Source organism: Ictalurus furcatus, chromosome 22, assembly GCF_023375685.1.
Source record: "Ictalurus furcatus strain D&B chromosome 22, Billie_1.0, whole genome shotgun sequence".
Lineage (NCBI taxonomy): Eukaryota > Metazoa > Chordata > Actinopteri > Siluriformes > Ictaluridae > Ictalurus > Ictalurus furcatus.
In genome coordinates this window covers 4,202,620-4,223,693 of record NC_071276.1, presented here as the reverse complement: position 1 = coordinate 4,223,693, position 21,074 = coordinate 4,202,620, and the positions used below count along the sequence as shown (strand labels likewise).

Here is a 21,074-nt window from a genome sequence, read left to right as displayed (position 1 = left end):
AATTAATCTATTTTCCATGTATTTTGAATCTATACATACAACAGCTCCAAAATGAATATTCATTCATTCAGGCAAGCAAAAACCTTCAGTGTGTAATAAGCAAACAAATGATCTAATAATGACCTTTTTAAACAATGCTAGGTTCTGCTATAAAGTATATAGCATGATGTTGTTGAAAGTGATGTCCTTGTGTAAACTGAACTCCATTTGGGTTGTCTGGCTAATCTGCACCATGGCCTTGCTGGATGACGTTATGCCGTTTGGGTGGATGGTGGCTACACAAGTATGTCACATAAAACTCAGGGCAGGAATGTTACAGCAAGCATGTAAATTCTCAAGACCAACTTTATTTTGTGCTTATCTTTGTAAAGCATGCTCAATCTAATAATAATAATAATAATAATAATAATAATAATAATAATAATAATAATAAATAAACCTAATAAATTAAACCTTCATATACAAATAGCGCTCAAGTGTCTCAAGTACCAAAACTAATTCATTATTCACCATTGGTTCCTAATAAAGTTCTCATTATCTACTTCCCCGATCTTAATCCCATCTAATCTTGTGCAATCTAAACCAGTCGATTGTAACAACCTGTCAGTCATCTCCAAGTTCATTACTGGTGCACACACAAACATGTCTAAAAGTCTGTCAAGTACCAAGAACTGTATTTATTTCATTAGTTGCCATAACAATACATTTAACTCACTTGATATGTATTGATCAGGAATACAGTATTGTAAAAGCAGACAAACCAATTTGTAGCTGTTTAGATTTGGTGTTGTACATTATACTTTAAAACTAAGATCAGAACTTAATAACTAAGGGCCATATCCAGAGTCCGCGACAAAAATTCAGAATCATTGTTTACGCAGGGATAAGTCAGGTTACAAAGTTGATTTTCTCATGCAAATAAAATTTAACTGAATTGAATAACAATAACGTATGTGCAGTTTTTTTTTATTATTATGTAGGTTATTTTATCACACTTCTGAGTTGTCATATTAATAAAATAATACATTTTGGCCTTGAATTGCATTCCATAGTTTTCTGAGAGGTTTTATAGCCCAAACCATGAATTTCAGTACATGTCAGAAGTACTGGACTTAATACTGCTCCTCACTTGAGCCAATATCAAGGAAGAAACAATAGCTTAAGTCTAAAATAATAATTGCAACATAACAGAGACAGGCCAATAACTCAGTAGCACACAGCTCCCATGCAACTGTCTGGGTTGAGCTAAGTCTGCAGTTGTGTCTGAGGTCTGAATAATGATGTGTGCAATTTTAGTATTAACTCCTTACTCAACTCTGAATATGGCCCTTAATCTTCATACCAAAGTGACCTGTATCCAAAGGCATGTTCAAATATAGGACACACATTCTGGCGACAAAATAACATTTTATTTTGTAAAATGAAGTATAAAAATTTCCAATAATAAACAGCTGTGCAGTTGTCTCGTATATCATCCAGGGTGTGTTCCTGCCCCTGGACAGAATAGGCTCTGATTCACTGATTGTGTTTCAAAAATACAGGAAACAAAGGGCTTTTTCAACTACCCTTAGGCAATATATAATGAATTGCCAATTTGTCCAGATTATTGAATATCATGGAAAATACAATTTGGATTATGCATTATAAATAGATGCTACTTGGTTTGGAGTCTGTACACTAACATAAAATGGCTCCTAAACTTGACCTTTCCTTGTCACTATTGTGGTAACCTCAAGGATATTTACTATATCTTGTACTTTTAGTATCTTTCACCTTGTATTAAAAACGGTATAGTGCACCTTTAATCCTTTATACTTAAAAAACCAGTAGCAATTAAAGATCCATTTTAGTGTGTAAAACTCTTTATGTGTGTATGTCTTTATGTTTTCATACTGTATATGGTGTTGCAATTTACCTATGGTTAGAACTGTTTTACATTCTGATTTAGTTTTATAAGTTATTTTTTATTAATTAGGCTTTTTTTATATATATGTTTTTTTTTAATTTGAGTAATTTATCATTCTTAAGCAATGGAGGTGTTAGAATTAGGGTTATTACAAAAAAATATGAAGGAGCAAAAAAAAAGGGGGGGGGGAATATGTAGAGATTGAAGGAAAGGGTACATTTAGAACACTTTAAAATCTACTTTAAATCATACTTACATAAATGTTTACCTTAAAATTTAAAAAATGTCATCTCAGTTTAGGTTCCAGGACCCTCTGATGATAAAACTGCCAAACTGTAAATTTCTCAACCAGAAGGGCTGATGAAATGATCACAACAGAAAAAATCTCCTAGCCTACTTTGGTTATTTTATTTCTTCCTACTGTTACATAAGGTTGAAGAATATTGCTGTGCTGTTGCCAGTTCTTTGAGACAGGTAAGCTCGTTGGAATACCATCAAAACTCAAAGATCTCTCTGACGTCTCTAAAGTTCAATTCATTATTTTGAATAAACTAACAAACCTATACGGACTTGGGAAAAGAAGAGATGATGTAATGTTAATAAAGATGTTTAGAGTGAAAGACCAGTACTGACTCCCTTCCACTGTTTTACTGAAGTGGAATCAATTTATGAACTTTTAAGTTAATAAAACTTGCCTCTGAGCTGAAACAGACAAATAAACCAACAAGAAGTATCCAAAAGCTGATTAACACTATGTATTGAGGTATGCACCATCACTGAGGTATTTCTTGACTTTGCAACACCACCATTTTCACTATAGTGAGTGGAACAGTGAAAGATAAAACAAGGCAAGGGTGTCCAACCTTATCTGTAAAGGGCCGGTGCTGCTGTAGGTTTCTGTTCAAATATACACTATGAAGAAAAACTCAAAAAGAATGGACATGACTGTGTGTTCCATTCATAAGGTAAGTATAAAACGTTTTCATCAGCTCTGTGGGAATGCTGGTGGCATCAGAGGGGTGAACAATATACACCAACTTTAATGTGGCAAAAATAAGTCATGACTTCAAGAAACTTTTTGTTATTACTTAAATTGCTTTGTTTTTTCTTTAAATGGCAGTAACAGGCTTACGCAAATATAATACATGCCCCTTGGTCGTATTAATGTATGTATACAATTGCAGTTTTGAAGAGACTTTAACTTAGTAAATCATACCACAGGTGGTATATTAATCTATTCACTCTAGTTTGGCTGCATCTGTTTATATCAATGTACATATGTAAAGCTGCTGTGTAATAATGTCTATTGTTAAAGACTTTATACAAATTAGATTGAATTGAAATAATTTAATCAGTTCATCTTGGCCTTCGGTTGAGGCTCAGTTGTGGCTCCTTCTTTCCACCTCCCTATACCTGGCCCTTTGAGGATAAGACTGAACATCTGAAATAAGTAGTTTTATTCTTCATTCTGCACCAGGAGACACTCTCACCTGTTCCCCCTCACTTAACTTCCTACTCAATAAACTCCACCAGGGCTTTACTAGCCATATTTGTCCTCATGTTTAGACACATAAGACATGTACACATAAGACTTGACTGGCTGATATCACTTTTCAAAGTATGTGCTGTGTCTTATCACACTGGCGGAGGTCCTCTTCCACGGGCTGGTGAGCGGGTCACAGGTGCACGGGGATTCACAGCAGCCAATGAAACGTCCTTCTGCATTTTTACTCCTTTACCATTGGTGGCTGTTCCAGCTTTTTCAGTGATCTTCGGAGATTTACCAGCAGGGGGTTGACGGGCAGAATTCTCTGGGGTTCAAGAGGAAAAGAGACAGACAAAGGTGAACACTGAATGCTATCACTTATCACTCCTGATCACCCTCTTAAGTTTAAAGTTTCTAATCTGACCTACCAGATAAATTTTAAATCTCTGCTCTAAATTAAAATTGTCTTTTGGACCGTAATTGAATTGAGCAATTCATTATTCCTTTATAACTCCACTAAGGGGCAAAAATAGAGCAATGAACCTCATTTCATTATCAAGCTGAAGATTTTACAGTGTAACTATGGATGTATCCGAACATCCGTACTACTCTACTATACAGTAGGTGAAAAGCAGTACTGTATGCCAAAGGAGTAGTATGTCTGAATTCTGAGTATTCATAAAACAGTAGGAGAGAAATACTATGTTATCATTGCAGCCTGATGTTAACTTAATCTGTAGTGCCATTATGTGTTGTGTGGAATTGTACTTGTACTCCATCATAATTATATATATATATATATATATATATATATGTGTGTGTGTGTGTGTGTGTATAAAAGTGCTCTAAGTTTTGATAGATAGTGAAGTGAAAACAGATCTAAACAACACCAGCCAATGGAAGAATTAAATTGAGTAAACGAATATGAGTCTACTAACCTGCTTCCTCTTTAGCAGGTGCTGGTGGTATCGAGGATTTGTTGGGCAGAAGATCCTCCAAGTCTTTCATCACCTGATTAGTGCTGTCTTTATTGTTCCTTCGGTTCTTCTCCTCATCTCTTTGCTAGAGCCAAATCAGATACAAGCTCGGCTTTCAGACTTGGATAGTTCACTATAGGATACTATATTTTTGGATTCATTGACTATTAATTGAGATTATGTGTTAAGTAAAAGCAGAATCCTGTGTTGGAAAGCACTAGAATGTAACATTAGATATAGTCATAAATGGCACACACCATTTGTATCTTCCTCTTCAGATCCATGTTGGCTTTCTGGTAGGCCTTTGAGACTGTATTCAGGTAGTAAATAGCTAGCCTGTTTAACAACAGACGGTTGTTACACATACACATAATAACACTCAAAGTACAGAGGCTGTCTGTATATGTTCAGGAATGCCGTTATCTATAAAGTAAGATATATAGGAGGTAAGATTATGGAATTTAATTCATAGCTAATATGCATTGTTTCCTTGAAACATTTTGACAATAATTATAGCCCCATACCATGCTATCCCAAACCCCCCCAACCCCCCACTGAGCACTCACACCATGAGAAGTACGACAGATATGATGAGTCCGGGGTTGGACGCGTAGGTGAAGATATTGGCCATAAATGCTGGAAGGTTCTGGATCGTCTCAATTACCACATCGAACATCTTTTCTCTCCCACTGTTCAGAAGAACAAACACAACCATCAGTAAACCATAAAGCTACTGGTATTTATTGTTTGCTTGTTTATTTGTTTTATCATCTACAACAATGGTTCTGAAAGTAGGGTCCGTGGACACCCAGGGAACCATGAAACATTGCCAGGAGGTCCATGATTTTATTTATTTATATTTAGTTTTTATAGTTATTATCCCGTTTTACTACTGAAATGAATGGATTTTATTCAAACTCTATTAACTATAATAAGTAGACTTATAAATACAGTGCCCTCCACTAATATCGGCACCCTTGTTAAATATGAGAAAAGAAGGCTGTGAAAAATTGTCTTGAGAAAATGCCAAGAATACATTTCTGGAAATTCTGGAACTATACACTACCAATCAAAATTTAGACACACTCATTCTTTATTTATTGTTTTCCCCCACATTTTAAAATAATAATAAAGTCATCAAAACTCTGAAATAACACAAATGGAACTATGGGAATTATGTTGCTATAAATACCCCCCAAAATAAATCAAAATAATTTAACATTTTAGCATCTTCAAAGTAGACCCCCTTTTTGTCTAGAATTTCCAGAAATGTATTCTTGGTATTTTCTCATCCGATTTCTTGAGGAATTTCCCTGAGATGCTTTTTAAACAGTATTAAAGGAGTTCACACCTACGCTGGACAATTATCAGCTGCTTTTTGGAATATTTCGCTCCAAGTCATCCGTTTAAAAAAAATATTTTTTTGCAAATAAAATGTTAGGTATCTAATGAAAGAAATAAATATGTTGGCATGATTATATTTTTGTCATCGTTTTCAAACATTTAATCATACACTTTCAGATCAAAAGGTTTTTAAGATCATGAGAAACATTTCAGTCGAGTGTCTATGACTGAAATACACCATGAATTTCATGTAAGTCACCCTGAACACCATGGCCCATGTCCCAGGGGGAGACCTAGAAAAAGCAGTGCTCCTAGAGCGAACCCTTCTGCGGGTTCTGTTGGTTTTGAGGTTGGGGTGGGGTGACTCTGTCAGGTTAACCCATACAACAAACTCCAGTTCCCAACATGTTCTACATGCATGGCTGCCTCGGACTCCACGTCCCAGAATACACAAACACTGCCTCGTTCTCCATCACCAGACTTTTGCTCACACACACATTTTCTCAATCACACATACTCACAGTCACCTTTTAAAAGAGACTCTCACACATGCCATTTGCGAAGTATATGCTCGCAATGTATATAAGCTTACATGTGTTTTCTGACATTATCAAGACTGTTTTTCATAGCCATAGATATCCTGCTTTGACTTTATTCCTATTCCTCATTCTCTGTGTTTTGCCTGGCCCAGTTTGTCCTGTTAACTGATCAATAACCAATGCTTCTGTGGCATTTTACATTTTGGACAAAAGTGGTCCATCAGTCAGCTAAATGGCAATAATTTAAAATGTATACACACTAAAAATGCATCCTATACATTGCGAATGCATAATTACCAGCTCAAGATTATCAAGATGATCTGATAGTGTGTGTGTAGGTGTATGTGTGTGACCTGAAGGGTCCACAATCGAATGAAGGAGACATGGTCATCATGGTGTAGACCACAGGCATGAGGCTGAGGAAGAGCACGACAAGCAGGATGCCCATGTAGAAGTTGTTAGAGCGTGACGCTTTGAACACTCTCTCATGAGGGACATTACTGCTCATTACAGCCCAGCACTGGAAATACATGGAGGTCACCAGGCGCAGAATGTTTATACCCACCAGTCCTGGGGCATAAAATGCACCCATCCTAAAGAAAATGCACAAACACACATGTAAGTTCCTCAGTTCACTATAATGTATTATTTTATTTTATTTAGTCCTTTTTGAGCAAGTATTATATAATCACCAGATCATTCCCTGGTTGAAAATGAGCCCAAGTACATTTCCACTGATATCGAACTCTGCATATGAAGGCTGCAAAACATGAATATACAAACACACAGTTTAATGAAGAGCACAATACATTAATGTAAACGTTGCTTTGTATATTGCTCCCTCTCTCTCTCTCTCTCTCTCTCTCTCTCTCTCTCTCTCTCTCTCGCTCTGTAATTAAGTGCTCTGAGTAGAGTCAGGTGTCACTGTGTTTGTCTTGTTGGTAGGTATCACCTATCATGCTAGCTTCTTGCTTTCAGTGTCATGTTTTCAATGAATAAATGAGTTTTGTAACTGTATTTTTGTGAATACTCAAGTAAACAGAGCAGAATCCAGAACATTCTGGTGAAATAATTCAACAGAAATTAGTGTCTTTCTACATTCTTCATGCAAACAAAAAATACAAATGAGTATGAATGTTATAATTATTTTGTGTTGATTGTTTTCATTAAATATGATTATGTATTCATCACATTTATTACTAAAAAGTACAGCCTACTTAAAAAAAAAAATCTTACTTTACTAAACAAAACATCAAGGTAAGTGCTGAAAAAATTAAGTAAACCTCTATGATAGTGACCACATGAAAAGCAAATAAATAGTGATTCATAAAGTGATTCATAAAGTATATCAAATGTCTCTGCACTCTCCCATCTCCAGCTATGTCTTTTGCCCTGCAAAAGTTAAAGGGCCAGTACAAGGACTTGTTACCAGTATCCCTGGTTGGACCCACCTCATCCAGTACAGAATCAAGATACCGCCAAGGGTAGTAGCACAGCAGTAGCTGTACTGCATATCTAAGACCCCATCTGAGAGGAGACAGGTAGGAAAATGCCTATGCTCAAGCTCCATAGTAATGGTACAAAATCAGGATGGCACACTTTAGTTCTGTAATGATTACCAGAGTCTAAGCAAGGTGTTACTTTGACACTGAACCCATGCCCTGGCTAGACAAACTGATCAAGTGCCTGGGGAGGTCACAGTTTGTCTCCCTGTTAGACCTGATACAGGATTCTAATTTGGTGGCCTTTGCACCAGAGGATGCCTCGAGCTATACCTTTTCAGGTATTGTGTTTAAGGCTCCACTTGACTCCAGCAACCTTGCACTTTAAGTGGCTGGACTAACTTCCAACCCCCCCAAATTCTAAATTCAGGAGAGTGCTTTCTAAAATGGTTCGCAGACTTTGCCCCACAGTATGAATACATTCCCTGACAAATCTACATCTGCCTCTCCTCCAAAGAAAAACATAACCATCTTAGCTGAAAGAGTCTGGAATGCAGGATGTTAAAAATAGTGGTCAGGTGAGTTCCCCCAGTCATCGCTCAAGTGTTTGATCATGAAGGCAGGTAATTATATAAAGAAGTAAGTAAGCAGCAGCAGCAGCAAATTACCGATTCATGGCATAATCAAAAAACTGCTTCAATGCTACGGTGGCCCCAAAAAGTATTTGGGCACTTAAGTCACAATTATAAATATATAATTTTATATATATTTTATATAAATATTATTAATTTCAATGCGTTAGAAAATAACATGCCGAACCAAGTGGTGTTTATTTTAAAGAAAGATACCACAAGTACATTTCTTAAGCAAAGTATTTCCCAGAAATAGATTCTTATGTTTAAAAATAGATTTTAAAAAATGATATACTGTTCAAAATTAGACAAAAAAAGCATTCATTCAGGCTCTGGAGAAGTATACTTTCAAAATGCAGCTAGTATGCTTTGAATCAATTTCCTGCTGAAAAATCAATTTCTGTCACTTGAATTATTTCATTGTTGATTTCTGCAAGTTTGCATCCAAAAGGCCTCTGTATAATTCTGAGTTCATGATGCCATCAATGAACACAAGTTCACTAACACCACAGTAGGAAAAAAACAGCCCCAGCCAACTTTGTGCTTTATAGTACCTTTAGTGAAGTTTGGTTGGAATTCTTCTCCTGGATTTCTACACACAAACACATTACCATCAGATCCATCAAAGTTGTACCCATGATCACTGATCTTGTTTTGAATAGTTTGTAAAATAAGCTGTATCTGGTCATTCTTGCCACTGTTTCTTGCCTGTTTTTTCTTGATTTTACTCAAAATTATGCCTGTACTTTGTTTTCATTCACAAGTCCTTCATCTTTGATTTTTTTCAATTATATATCCAACTGTGGAGGAAGGAAGATTTTGTTTTCTGCCGATCTGGTGAATAGAGTAGCCTACTTTATAACAGATGATGCTAGACCTTTTCCTCAAAACTTACTTTCCTCATCTTAGTCATTTTTACAATTACTCTTAACCAGCTAGTTTAAGCTAATTTATAGTGGATGTGTGTGTGTGTGTGTGTGTATATATATATATATATATATATATATATATATATATATATATATATATATATATATATATATATATATAACATTAATTATGGATTAACTGTAACAACCAGAATAGGCTTAAGTGTTGAAATACCTTTTTGCCTAATTTTGAATATTCATAGTAAATAACAATCTATTTTGGGGGAAATGTTTTGCTTGAAAAAACACATGGTTTGGCAAGTTGTTCTCTTATGCAGTGAAATTCATACTTTTGTAAGTGTCAGTTAAGTGTCCAGACACTTTTTGGGGGGGCCATTGTATGTATCTTTCTTCCCCAGCTGCAATTTCCTGTTGTCAGTTGCAGACTCATTCCTGTTATTCCAGTTCAACTGGATAGTAGAAAAGTGATATATATGCTCCCCAGGATCTTTTGTTGGTGGACCAAGTGGGTTGCATCTTTCAAAGAGAGAATGCACAAAGTTCACACCACCTCATACAGTGCTGTGATAAAGTATTTGCCCCATGCTGATTTCTTCTGGTTTTGTGTATATCTCATGCTAAATTTTTTCAGAAATTAAAATAAAATCTAAGATAAAACAACGACAACCTGAGTAAACACAAAATACAGTTTTTAAATGATAATGTTATTTATCGAAGCAAAAAATATATCCAATACCAACTGGGCCTGTGTGAAAAGGTATTTGAACCTGTAGTTATTAATTCCCCAAATCTATGAAACTGCATTCAAAATGGGGTTCAGCTGGACTAGGGAAGGGTTACAAAGCTATTTCAAGGCTCTGGGACTCCAAAGAACCAAAGTAAGAGCCATTATCTCCAAATGGAAAAAGTCGGCACAATAGTGAATCACAAGAGCAACTACACATCCAGGAAGTCCCAAAAGAGCCAAGGACAACATCAAAGTAACTACAGGCCTCTCTTGCATCAATAAAGGTCACTGTTCATGACTCCACTATCAGAAAGACACTGGACAAACATGGCATCCATGGAATAGTGGTGAGGTGAAAACCATTGCTAACCCAGAAGAACATTAAGGCTCATCTGAATTTTGCCAAAAAACACACCTTGATGATCCTCAAACCTTTTGGGACAACGTTCTGTGGACTGATGAGAAAATGGAACTGTTTGGAAGAAAGGAGTCCCATTACATCTGGCGTAAACCAAACACAGAATTCCATAGAAAGAATATCATACCTACGGTCAAGCATGGTGGTGGTTGCAGTGTGATGGTGTGGGGATGCTTTGCTGCTTCAGGGCCTGGGCAACTGGAAATAATTGAGGGAAACATGAATTCTGCTGCCACTCCAAAATTTGAACCAATTTAGTGTCATGTAAATACCATTAAAAGACTAGAGACCGCGATTCCCATCAGCCACTGCGCCTCACCTGATCACTGCACACATTGTCTTTCATTTGTCTCGTTGTGCCGTTGTTGTCTGTTGCAGCGTTATGTTCACAGTTTTATGTTTGTTTCCTAGTGTTTTTGTTACGAGTTCCATAGATACTGTTTCGTTTTGATTTGCATTAAACCTTAGCTACACTTGCATCCGCCTTTGCCTCCTGACATGACATTGAGATGCTGTGGCAGAACATTAAACAGGCAGTTCATGCTTGACAACCCTCCGATGTGGCTGAACTAAAGCAGTTCGGCAAAGATGAATTGGCCAAAATTCCTCCACAGCACTGTGAAAGACTGTTCTCCAAGATCTCCAGTTATCGTAAACATTTGGTTGCAGTTATTGCTGCTAAAGTTGGCACAACCAGATTATAAATTAAAGGGGGCAATTAGTTTTTCACATGGGTGATAGGTGTTGGATAACTTTTTTTTTGCTTCAATAAAAAAAAGTAAAATGAAAACTGTATTGTGTGTTTACTCAGGTTGCCTTTGTTTTATATTGTGTTTTGTTTGAAGATCTAAAACTATTTAGTATGAGATCTGTGTATATCAAAACCAGAAGAAATCAGGATGGGGCAAATACTTTTTTACAGCATTGTACATAACACTTTCTTCATTATAATAATAATAATAATTATAGTAATGAACACATTACAGAGTGAACAAGAAACATAGCACAGTTTTACATTTTAAACTCATAAACAGTAGTCAGTAATGTGAAGTGTGATGTTATCAAACATCCATGGACTGCTCAATATTGCTATCTGAAAGGACATTTACTATAAATTTTAATAGATGGCTAGCAGCATTAAATAGCTCTTTATATGGTTGGAATGAGAAGTTACTTAAATACTTAATTCACCAAATTTTACTTTCAGGTTAAATTTTTATCCTAGGCTGTTGAATGATGTTGTATGAGTGTGCTTTGAAGTAAGAACCATTCTAACAATAGTTAATGTATGAAGTATATATTGAATTTGAACACACATGGCCTTGAATCACAAAGCACCCAAATAAAACATTTAAAACATTAAATTCTTATAATCATGAATAATGTCTCACAAAGCCAGCCTCAAGGTCCCAGCACCAGCAGTAGTTGAGGAAACGCACAGTTAAAGCTCTCATGAAGTCTCCGACTAGGATGGTCAGATACGTCACCTGAATATCTGACACCGTTAGCTTTACAAACTCCTATAGCAGGTAAGAGAAATAAATCATTTCAAAATTAGAACTGCTTATTTACAGCAGTAATTGCAATAATATGTAGTAATATGTGAATAAATATGCTGGTCTTAATGGATCACATTTGTTCAATAATAAGAAAATGGGCTGGTACGCACAATTCCCACTTCGGTCTCCCAGCAAGGACCCCTGATAACATCAGCAGGTGAGATGTCTGGTGGGGGAATATTCTCTGTCACGTTGTGATACAGTGTGTAGTTAGCATAGTACTGGTTTAGAGCCCAGTCGGTTTCATTCTTTATCAGTTTCTCCTTCTCCAGCTTTTGATGAAGCATTAAAAAGGCATTTAATGTTAAAAATTGTTTTATTAAACATACACTTAGTATGGCTTAAAACATCATGGCATATTTGCCTCCAATATCTGTTGTACCTTCTCATTGACATCATCAATAAGGGCAAACAGGAAGGTATAGAGGTTTCCCAGGAACAGGGCAAAGATGCGGCCCAGCTGCCACTTCAGGGCGATCCGAGGATGATAATCCTCCAGTTCAGCGATGGTCTCAAACAAAGGTGGACACACCAAACCCAACAGAGACATTACAATCTCCACCTGTAGGACACATCATTATTAAGAAAAAAAATCTTGCAAATTACAGAAAGAAGGGGAAAAATAAATTAAAATCGCATTAATATAATTAAATATTAATAATATATAAATAAACAGCAGTAAATACTGCTGTTTATTTCAAATCAGCCATTGATTCAAAGGTCAGATAAAATACAGTGGGGAGTGTTTAAAAAAAAAAAAAGAAGTGCAGTTAGTATTATACATAGTCTAAAAAGCAACATTACAGACAAAACCAACTAAAAGAAACACATTTTTGACGTTACCTCATTTTTCTGATACCAGGATAACTGATTGCGTTCCAGTTTAGCAAAATCTTGTGATCTTTTCACCACAAAGTAGATAAGATATCCACTCCCTCCCAGGCTGCACAGGATCAGTAAATTAGCAAGAACACGCAGAAATCTCGTCAAGTGAATGTTTTCGTCCTTCAAATTCTCCTGCTCATCCACTATAGATTCCTATGGGAACATGGGTACAGTCAGAGAAGTTATGCAGGGCTCTAAAGTACATTATACTGTATGGCCCAAAGTATGTGGGCACCTGACCATCGCAGCCATATGTGCGTGTTGAACATCCCATTCCAGATTTATTCCCCTTTTACTGTTATAATACCCTCCATTTTCTGGAAAGGCTTTCCACTGGATTTTAGAGCATGGCTGTGGGGATTTGTGTCCATTCAGACACATGGGCATTAGTGAGGTCAGGCACTGATTTTGGGTGAGGAGGTCTGGGGTGCAGTTGGCATTCAAGTTCATCCTAAAGGTGTTCAGTGGGGTTGAGCTCTGTGCTGTAGTTCTCCTACTCCAAACTTGGCAAACCTTGTCTTTACAGAGCTCACTTTGTGCACTGTCATGTTTGGGCATTGTCATGCTGGAACAGGTTTGGGCCTTTTAGTTCCAGTCAAGGGAAACTGTAAAGCAACAGCATACAAAGCCATCCTATACCATTGTGTGCTTCCAACTTTGTGGCAACAGTTTGGGGAAGAAACATATATGGGTGTGATGGTCACACATCCACATACTTTTGGCCATATAGTGTACTAAACTCCTAGATGTGTTAACAGGTTAATTTTCAGCTCCAATTTCATAGATACATGATTTCATAGATCTAAACCTGAGTCAATGGAACTTACAGATGAGTTTTTAGAAGTGGAACAAAGGCTTCAACAATGTACTTTAAATTCATCCAAAATATTTATGTTCTGTGTCACTAAGTTTAAGTCTCGGCCTGAAACTGAGAATCTTCAACCACTGATCATAATCTTTAAACTGAGTTTATGAAAAACATCAAGATTATTTTTCAAATTAGGCTCAGGAATTACACCAATGTATTAAACCAGAAAGCAGGTTCCCTGTTCTTACACACTTAATTCAACTAATAAAGCTTCTTTAAAAAACAAAAAAACAGACTAAAGTGTGTTAAAGCAGAGTACACAGTTCACATGAGGCACTCCCTGTGTTTATTATTGTGTGAGAGATCTTGAAATAGTTGTTTGATTATGGTATACAGCTTTATCTGACCTTGAAGCTAGTTGTGATGGAAGCATACTTGTTGTCCGCTGTCTCTGGGTTTCCGATGAGGTAATCCCAACTAGTGAACAGTTTCCAGCAAAAGATAAAGTCACTCTCCTCTGCTCCGTCACCTCCTTCCTTGGCATTTCTTGCCATCCTATAAAAGAATGACATATTAGCCAGTGACTATCAGCAAATTTCTCCAAGCAATTTAGTGTGATTTAGAATTGCTGCATTACATTAAAAATATTCCATCTGCCCCTTCAACACAGGAAGGTGAATACAGCATAGGAAAGAAAGACTCACGTCCTTATCACCACCAACAGGCTGTAGCCGAATATTCCTATTCCAACTAGGAAATAGGACAAGGGTAGACGGAATTTAAGTAATCCAATAGTATTCTGGTTATTATAGTAGCCATAAAAGAGAACAGAGTACTTGCAGTAGCCCTTTGGAAAAGAAAAAGAGAAAATGTTAAATCAGTATATGAATTTTCAACCGTTATTTCGTAGTATTTCATTTTATTTTCCTTAACAATATATTCCTTACTCCAAATTCAAAAAGGACTGAGAAGTCCATAGCGGTGGGCTGCTCCTCTCTAGGGACTGTTTTCCTGGCGATGGAGCCATACGGCAAACCCATCAGGACCTCCAGAAAGAGAGCGAGATATGACTTTACAGATAACTTCAATCACCAAATTTGTCTGAAAGAGTAGGAATAGATTCAACAGAATAGTAATATCTGTTCAAATTGCTCATCGTGAATGTCCGAGTTGTCGACAGTATGTATATACCATTTGTTATGTCTGAACTGACGTTTAACCATTTAAACTCTCAGGACCCTAAAGCAGGTCCAATCCTACATCCCACACTCTTGTGAATAAATTAATTTTCTACTGGCTGTACTGTTGTTACGAAATAATTCATAGTAGTACTCAGTAATATATGCTTTAGGATGAACAGCTGAAAAAAATTGTGGGAGGTTAAGTACACAAATTTGGCAACAGTGTTGCACATATTACTAAATTTGTGATGAAAATCTTTCCCATTCAATATTGGTAGCAATGCTATTTGGATAAATCAAACCCCACTCCATCATACTGTTCTGATATCATTATTAAAACCAGTCTTTTTTTTTTTTTTTAAAAAAAAAAAAAACAGCATATGAATGGCTTAGTCACAAAATATCACAAATTGCAAGTTTACCTCAGGAATGACAACAAGCCCAAACATGAGGCCAAAGAGGACGAGGTTGAGACCATACATCCACCTGAGGAAGATGAAGTAGGAGGCTACAGATGACCCAAAGTGACCTTAGAAAAAGCAGACCAAGTCAGGAAATCTGAAACAAGCAGGAAATCTAAAACAAGCCTGGAAATCAGATCTGTTTCACTTGGGTATAAATGTAGAGACTCAGCCCAAACCAACTTTCTACTTCTTTGATTTTCCTCTCCCATGGAATGCATGCTGTCTTAAAGTTGTCAAAGTCACGATTGAACTTGATCAATTTCTGAGAAATATAAAACAGAAAAAAAAAAATTACAATGCATTTAGACTCCGTATGTGTTCCATGGTTTCTTACAGACCACAATGCTCTTTTAAAGAAGACGGCATACCTTGGCCATCATGACTTTGAAGGCGTAGAGCTTCCGCCCTTTCCCTTTGCCCAAAGCACCTTCAAACTTCTCTACGAATCCTTGTGCCTCTCTAAAACCATTTACAAAGACAGACAAACAAGATATTCTTCATATGGTGTAGTTACAAAAAAAAAAATAAAAAACAAAAAAAATATATTGTATCAAAATGTAGAGCTTGGCAAAAAAAAAAAGGCCCTCAGAAATCCCCTTTTTTTTTTCCATTTTATTATGGATTCTTAGGTTCTGCAATAAAAAAATGTCACTGATTCGACAAGGTTGGTTGACTGGGAGGTGTATTTAAATCAGCATGCAGAGTTTGTACACTTGAATCTGACAAACAAGGCATGTTTTAATAGAACTAGTTTTACACTCCCCTGATGCTGTGTTAAACAGTCTACTTATATGCAAATACATTACAAAACTAGTTTATTTAATTATGTGCTGTGACTGAACTGATGTTTGTACTTTTCTTGGCCAACAGTGCTTTTAGTAAGTACAGCAACAGCCACCCAGTTAACATCTCAGAGTTAAAACTAAAGTTGTGTAACACACAGGTGGGACAAGGTTTCTTCTGCTGAAGAAACCAATATAAATATAATATATTGCTTTTCTGTATATTCATCATTACATGCAGTTAGTGGCCCAATACATCATCTCTGTGGAGTAAACACACACTTTGACACCTGTTCATGGAGATCACATTCCACCTGCTACTAGTTTCCAATGTAACCCAAGACACTGGCCAATTAATTACCTCCTGGACTGATGATATGTGGGGATCATGACAATACACATTAAATACAAAACAAAAGAAAGACAATATCTTTAGCAATAAAGTGCAACGATCAAACAGAGACAGTTAAAAACCTTGACTAACAATTATACAAATTAAAAAGAATATCATAGTGCACATTTGGTTTTGGTAGTTTTGTATGATTTTTCACAATTTTTTAATTTCAATTTCAAAAACTCTATGCTATCTATGCTATACACCAGAGGAGGCATGCTAGTAGAATAAAGCAAATATGTACAATGTCCGCGAAAAGAGCAGAGCGTATTAACTAGCATTCACAAAAATGTAACTACCAACTCTAACTAGCAGCTATTCAATAATACACAGAAATTTCTGCCACATACAATATGACTAAGTCCAGACAGCTAATATTCTTATCAAGTAATCAATGAGTTAACTTGTGGCATGTTCTGAAATAATCATCTGAAAAGAATTACTAAAAAAACCCCCAATATATCCCGTCATCTAGCCAGGCTGGTAGATCTCCAGGAATTCCTTCCAGGTACCAGGTCAATTAAAAGACTCCCTTGCTACATTGCCACCCTTTTTGTCTAGGGATCTATTTCTCTACCACTGAGGTACTCTGCGAAATACAAACCCCTGAAGCCCAGCTGCCAGCACAGGCTATCAGTGTTCTCTTGGACAGTGTTTGATTCTACTACCTCTGAACTTGTCTAAACTATCACCACCTATTCTGCCTCAAGATTGCCTGGGGCAGTCTGAGGTAAAGGTTCGACATAAGGCCATAGTATTCAAGAGCACTTAAACAAACTTGTTCAGATAGTTTCAGTTTCTACTACTTAATATTAGAATTGGGTGATTTCTGCAAGATATATCTGAGCTAGACTCATTAGACAAAACTAGTTCCTGCTGAAAATCACACCAATACAGCCACACTGATGCAATGTGGTGTCAATCCTGTTAAACTTCTAAGAAGGCATCCAAGAGACAGCCATTTAGTGATACAAGAAAAGGCTGTGTTACCTCAAAATCCCCAGTCTTTTTTTCATCCTCCATGGTTTGTTTCGGAGTGTGGCAATAAGTTTCTTCTTTTCTTCGACCTCCTCTTTTAGCCGAGCCATTTCGCCCTCTGATAGGGACTCGGCGTCTGACTCGGCAGATGAGCTGCCAGAGAGGGACATCAGATATCACAATATGTGGCAATAAGTCTTGAAGTGACTACCAGTGAAATGAGGAAGGCTAATTTCCACTTATTTTTAATCTCTTAAACAGTGCAGTTTGTAAATTGACCATGATAAATGGTCACCCTAACCCTAACCTTAGTATTCTAGCTCAATGGTGTTGAAATATAGAGGAAGGAGAACAAAAGAAACTGATTAAACCTTGGATAGAATTGTCACACTAAAGACTGATTTGCAAGTCACAATGAGGTTCTGAGAAAGCATTTGATGGCATCTAAAAGATGCTTCTGTACACTTCAGAATTTATTCTACTGCACTTGTTTCTAATTAATCAGTATAGTAATACAGTATAGTAAACTGCCAGCCGTGACTCTACCACCACCATGTTTCACACATCAGGAGGTATGCTTTAGGTCCTGTCTTTTCTCTGTTGTCTTCTAAATGATGCAGTTCTTTATAAAGAGTCCATACATGGTCTATATAAGCCTCAGCCAATATATATGTAAATACCCTGGATTTAAAAATGAGTTTCAAGCTGACAAATGTAAGATTTAGGAATTTCACATCTCTGGCAGAAAATCCTACAGATAAGTTTCTGAGACCATGGCTGTGAGCTAGCCAGTTGAAGCACAACCTCTCAGGAAAAGGCTGTGTTGTCATGGAGCACTGTTTGCATAGAAATGCAAAATGAGCTTCAACACTTTGCCAGTATTGTGCTAGCTGTAGTTTTTCCAGTTTTAACCTCATTCTCATTGTTTCATTTCAAATCCAAGATGTTGGAATATATATATATATATATATATATATATATATATATATATATATATATATATGTATATATATATATATATATATATATATATATATATATATATATATACACATATATATATATATATATATATATATATATATATATATGTGTATATATATATATATATATATATATATATATATATATATATATATATATATATGGTCATGTCAATTTCCAGTTAAGGACTTTATGATGTTGGGTTGAAAGTGTGTCAGCCTGATATATTGGAACTGATTGATTTGAATCCAGGCAGTGTAAAGAGAGGTACACTAAAAATCATTCACTTCTCATTGAACCCATCTTATGTGCACTTGAAACAAATTACCCAACCCAAACGTTCCCCAATGTTAGTGTAATATTCCTTGTAATGTTTGGAAGACTTGACCACTTATTGGGTCATTAAATTAAATTATGAAATAATTAAAGCTAGAAAGAAGGCCTATAGAATACTCTACCCGCTACCATCTCCTTTTTTCTTTTTGTCATCTCCCTTTTCTTTCCCATCTTTACTTGCTCCTTTTCCAGTATTCTCTGTATTGTTCTCTTCCTCTTTTTCTTTCTTGGTCGCTCCTTTTCCTTTCTTCTTGCTCCATTTGTCCTCTTCACTGTTCACATCAGAGTCCTGAGCCATGGCATTGGTCTTCTTTCTGTTGGCTGCTTTCCTCCGACCACGGGGTCTCCCGCTCTGGTTATCCTCGGAATTGTCATCTTTCTTCCTTCTTCCTCTTCTTTGGCGAGGGGCTTCATCTTCCTCATCATCGTCACTGTCTGCTGGTTTTGCTTGCGTTCTGCGAGCAGCAGGTCTGGGTCTTCTTGCACTTCTTGGTCTCCTGTTGATGTCCTCTGAAGAACAGGTGACACATTGCACTGTACCGTTTTAAATTGCATGCTGTATACTGTATACAAACAAAAATGCATTTATTTACTCATGTAAAATGTGTAAATGTTAAAAAAAGGTTTTTAATATTATTATTATTTCTTTAGTTATTAAGATAAAACTTGCATTAAAATTTATATCAAACTACATCAAACAAGATTCTATGCTTCATGAATATGTCAAAAAAGTTTCCTTTACTGAATGTGGTGGGGGTTAATGAAATTAAATTCATTAATTTTATATATTTAATCTAAATCCAAATTTATTTAAGCTAAATATGCTTTTTTTTTTTTTTTTACTTGGAGTGTCCCCTATAATTATTGTCACCTTTCATAAATAAGAAAAAATGACTGCGTAAAATAGACATTAAACACAATCTAGGAACAGATATAGGAACAGGAAAAAGTCTATTTTGTGGAGGACGCTGCTATATGTATGTTTAAATTATAATTGTTAACCTTTTATAAATAATGTTTTTATAAATAAACTGTAAAATTGAACATAAGTAGTAAAGTAGAAAGTAAAGTTCTATGTGTTTCGTCAAAGACTTGTGCTTTTATACACAGGGCTTAGCTCAAATGTACTCATGTGCATTAACTCGGCAACTGTGTAAACGTGAATAAAAACCTTATTTAAATGACACCACTCTCTCTCTCTCTCTCTCTCTCTCTCTCTCTCTCTCTCTCACACACACACACACACAGAGATCTAAATACTGAAAGTCATTTTAAAATTTCAATCTATCGCTTTACATGACTTACCATCACTGTCTAACTCGGCATCTATCTCGATCCCAACTATAACACACAAACACAAACAAGCAAAATGCTGCATGTATTAACATCCTGTTCAGTTCTAAAGAATGCATATATTGTTAAATAAACAACTGAGTAAAACATATATGCATATGTGTATAAAAAAGTAATTACAAAACAATAAATTTTCCAATAAAATAGAAAAACCCTCAACACAACAAACAAAACACTCAACAAATACAACCGAATGTACAAGCAAAATGTACATTAACCCTGCTGTTACTCTCACCATCATCCAGACTTGCAGCGATGCCAGTTTTTGGGCGCGGCATTTCCACTGTCTGTGCGTGTGATTTTAGCGTTCGGTCATTCTTGTAACCCGCAGCGTTCTGCTAGTGAAGGCATGTGACGCAGAGGATACAGTTGAGTGGCACTTGGCTCTCAGTGTGTGGCAGGTGCGTAGTTCCAAAGCCCGAGCATCAGATGTCCCCTTGGATACGGCAAACGATATCACTCTGGAAATTGGCATCAAAAAGCCTAGCGTCCAGAGGAGAAATCTCAAGAGGAGAATGGACAAAAGGCGATGTAAAATGACCTGGTCCTAACCTGCATGGAACCACATGTTCAATTGATGAGCACATGGACCTCAGAGATATTGACTGTAGACAACACTGAAAATATTGTCTACTTCAGGAAAAGTAAGATTCGCAGACCATGCAAAAAATTTTTTACATAATAATAATATTTCAGTCACTATATATATATATATATATATATATATATATATATATATATATATATATATATATATATATAAAGGCTTTTATTTTTAGGATTTGATGAGAGCTGAGGTAAGATAACTAATAAGGTAACTAATAAAATATAGATTAAATACACACCACCACTAAGGACAGAATAGTCATTCCATGTCCCAAAAAAAAAAAAAAAAAATGTTTTAACAGTACATGGGTTCATTTTCATTCAGATATTGAAAAAGAATCACACTTTTTGTATGTCTACTGTTTGTTTATGACCTGTAAAGG

The 21,074-nt window shown here is 36.2% G+C and overlaps 1 protein-coding gene across 1 annotated transcript in view; it reads right to left on the bottom strand.

Moving 5' to 3' along the window:
* Positions 1 to 404: 404 nt before the first annotated feature.
* The window catches only part of LOC128625631 (transmembrane channel-like protein 2-B), a 36,711-nt gene continuing 16,041 nt past the window's right edge, over positions 405 to 21,074 (bottom strand). Inside the window, exons 2-21 of the mRNA XM_053654116.1 lie at positions 20,321 to 20,568; positions 20,038 to 20,073; positions 18,855 to 19,242; positions 17,425 to 17,565; positions 15,627 to 15,717; positions 15,439 to 15,520; positions 15,217 to 15,323; positions 14,561 to 14,659; positions 14,318 to 14,460; positions 14,021 to 14,168; positions 12,764 to 12,958; positions 12,303 to 12,482; positions 12,031 to 12,192; positions 11,753 to 11,881; positions 6,945 to 7,012; positions 6,606 to 6,845; positions 4,936 to 5,058; positions 4,627 to 4,705; positions 4,331 to 4,454; positions 405 to 3,717 (exon numbers count right to left, since the gene is read on the bottom strand). Of these exons, the coding sequence (XP_053510091.1) occupies positions 3,542 to 3,717; positions 4,331 to 4,454; positions 4,627 to 4,705; positions 4,936 to 5,058; positions 6,606 to 6,845; positions 6,945 to 7,012; positions 11,753 to 11,881; positions 12,031 to 12,192; positions 12,303 to 12,482; positions 12,764 to 12,958; positions 14,021 to 14,168; positions 14,318 to 14,460; positions 14,561 to 14,659; positions 15,217 to 15,323; positions 15,439 to 15,520; positions 15,627 to 15,717; positions 17,425 to 17,565; positions 18,855 to 19,242; positions 20,038 to 20,073; positions 20,321 to 20,363 (2,754 nt within the window). The 5' untranslated portion in view covers positions 20,364 to 20,568 and the 3' untranslated portion in view covers positions 405 to 3,541. The remainder of the gene's footprint in view (positions 3,718 to 4,330; positions 4,455 to 4,626; positions 4,706 to 4,935; positions 5,059 to 6,605; positions 6,846 to 6,944; positions 7,013 to 11,752; positions 11,882 to 12,030; positions 12,193 to 12,302; positions 12,483 to 12,763; positions 12,959 to 14,020; positions 14,169 to 14,317; positions 14,461 to 14,560; positions 14,660 to 15,216; positions 15,324 to 15,438; positions 15,521 to 15,626; positions 15,718 to 17,424; positions 17,566 to 18,854; positions 19,243 to 20,037; positions 20,074 to 20,320; positions 20,569 to 21,074) is intronic.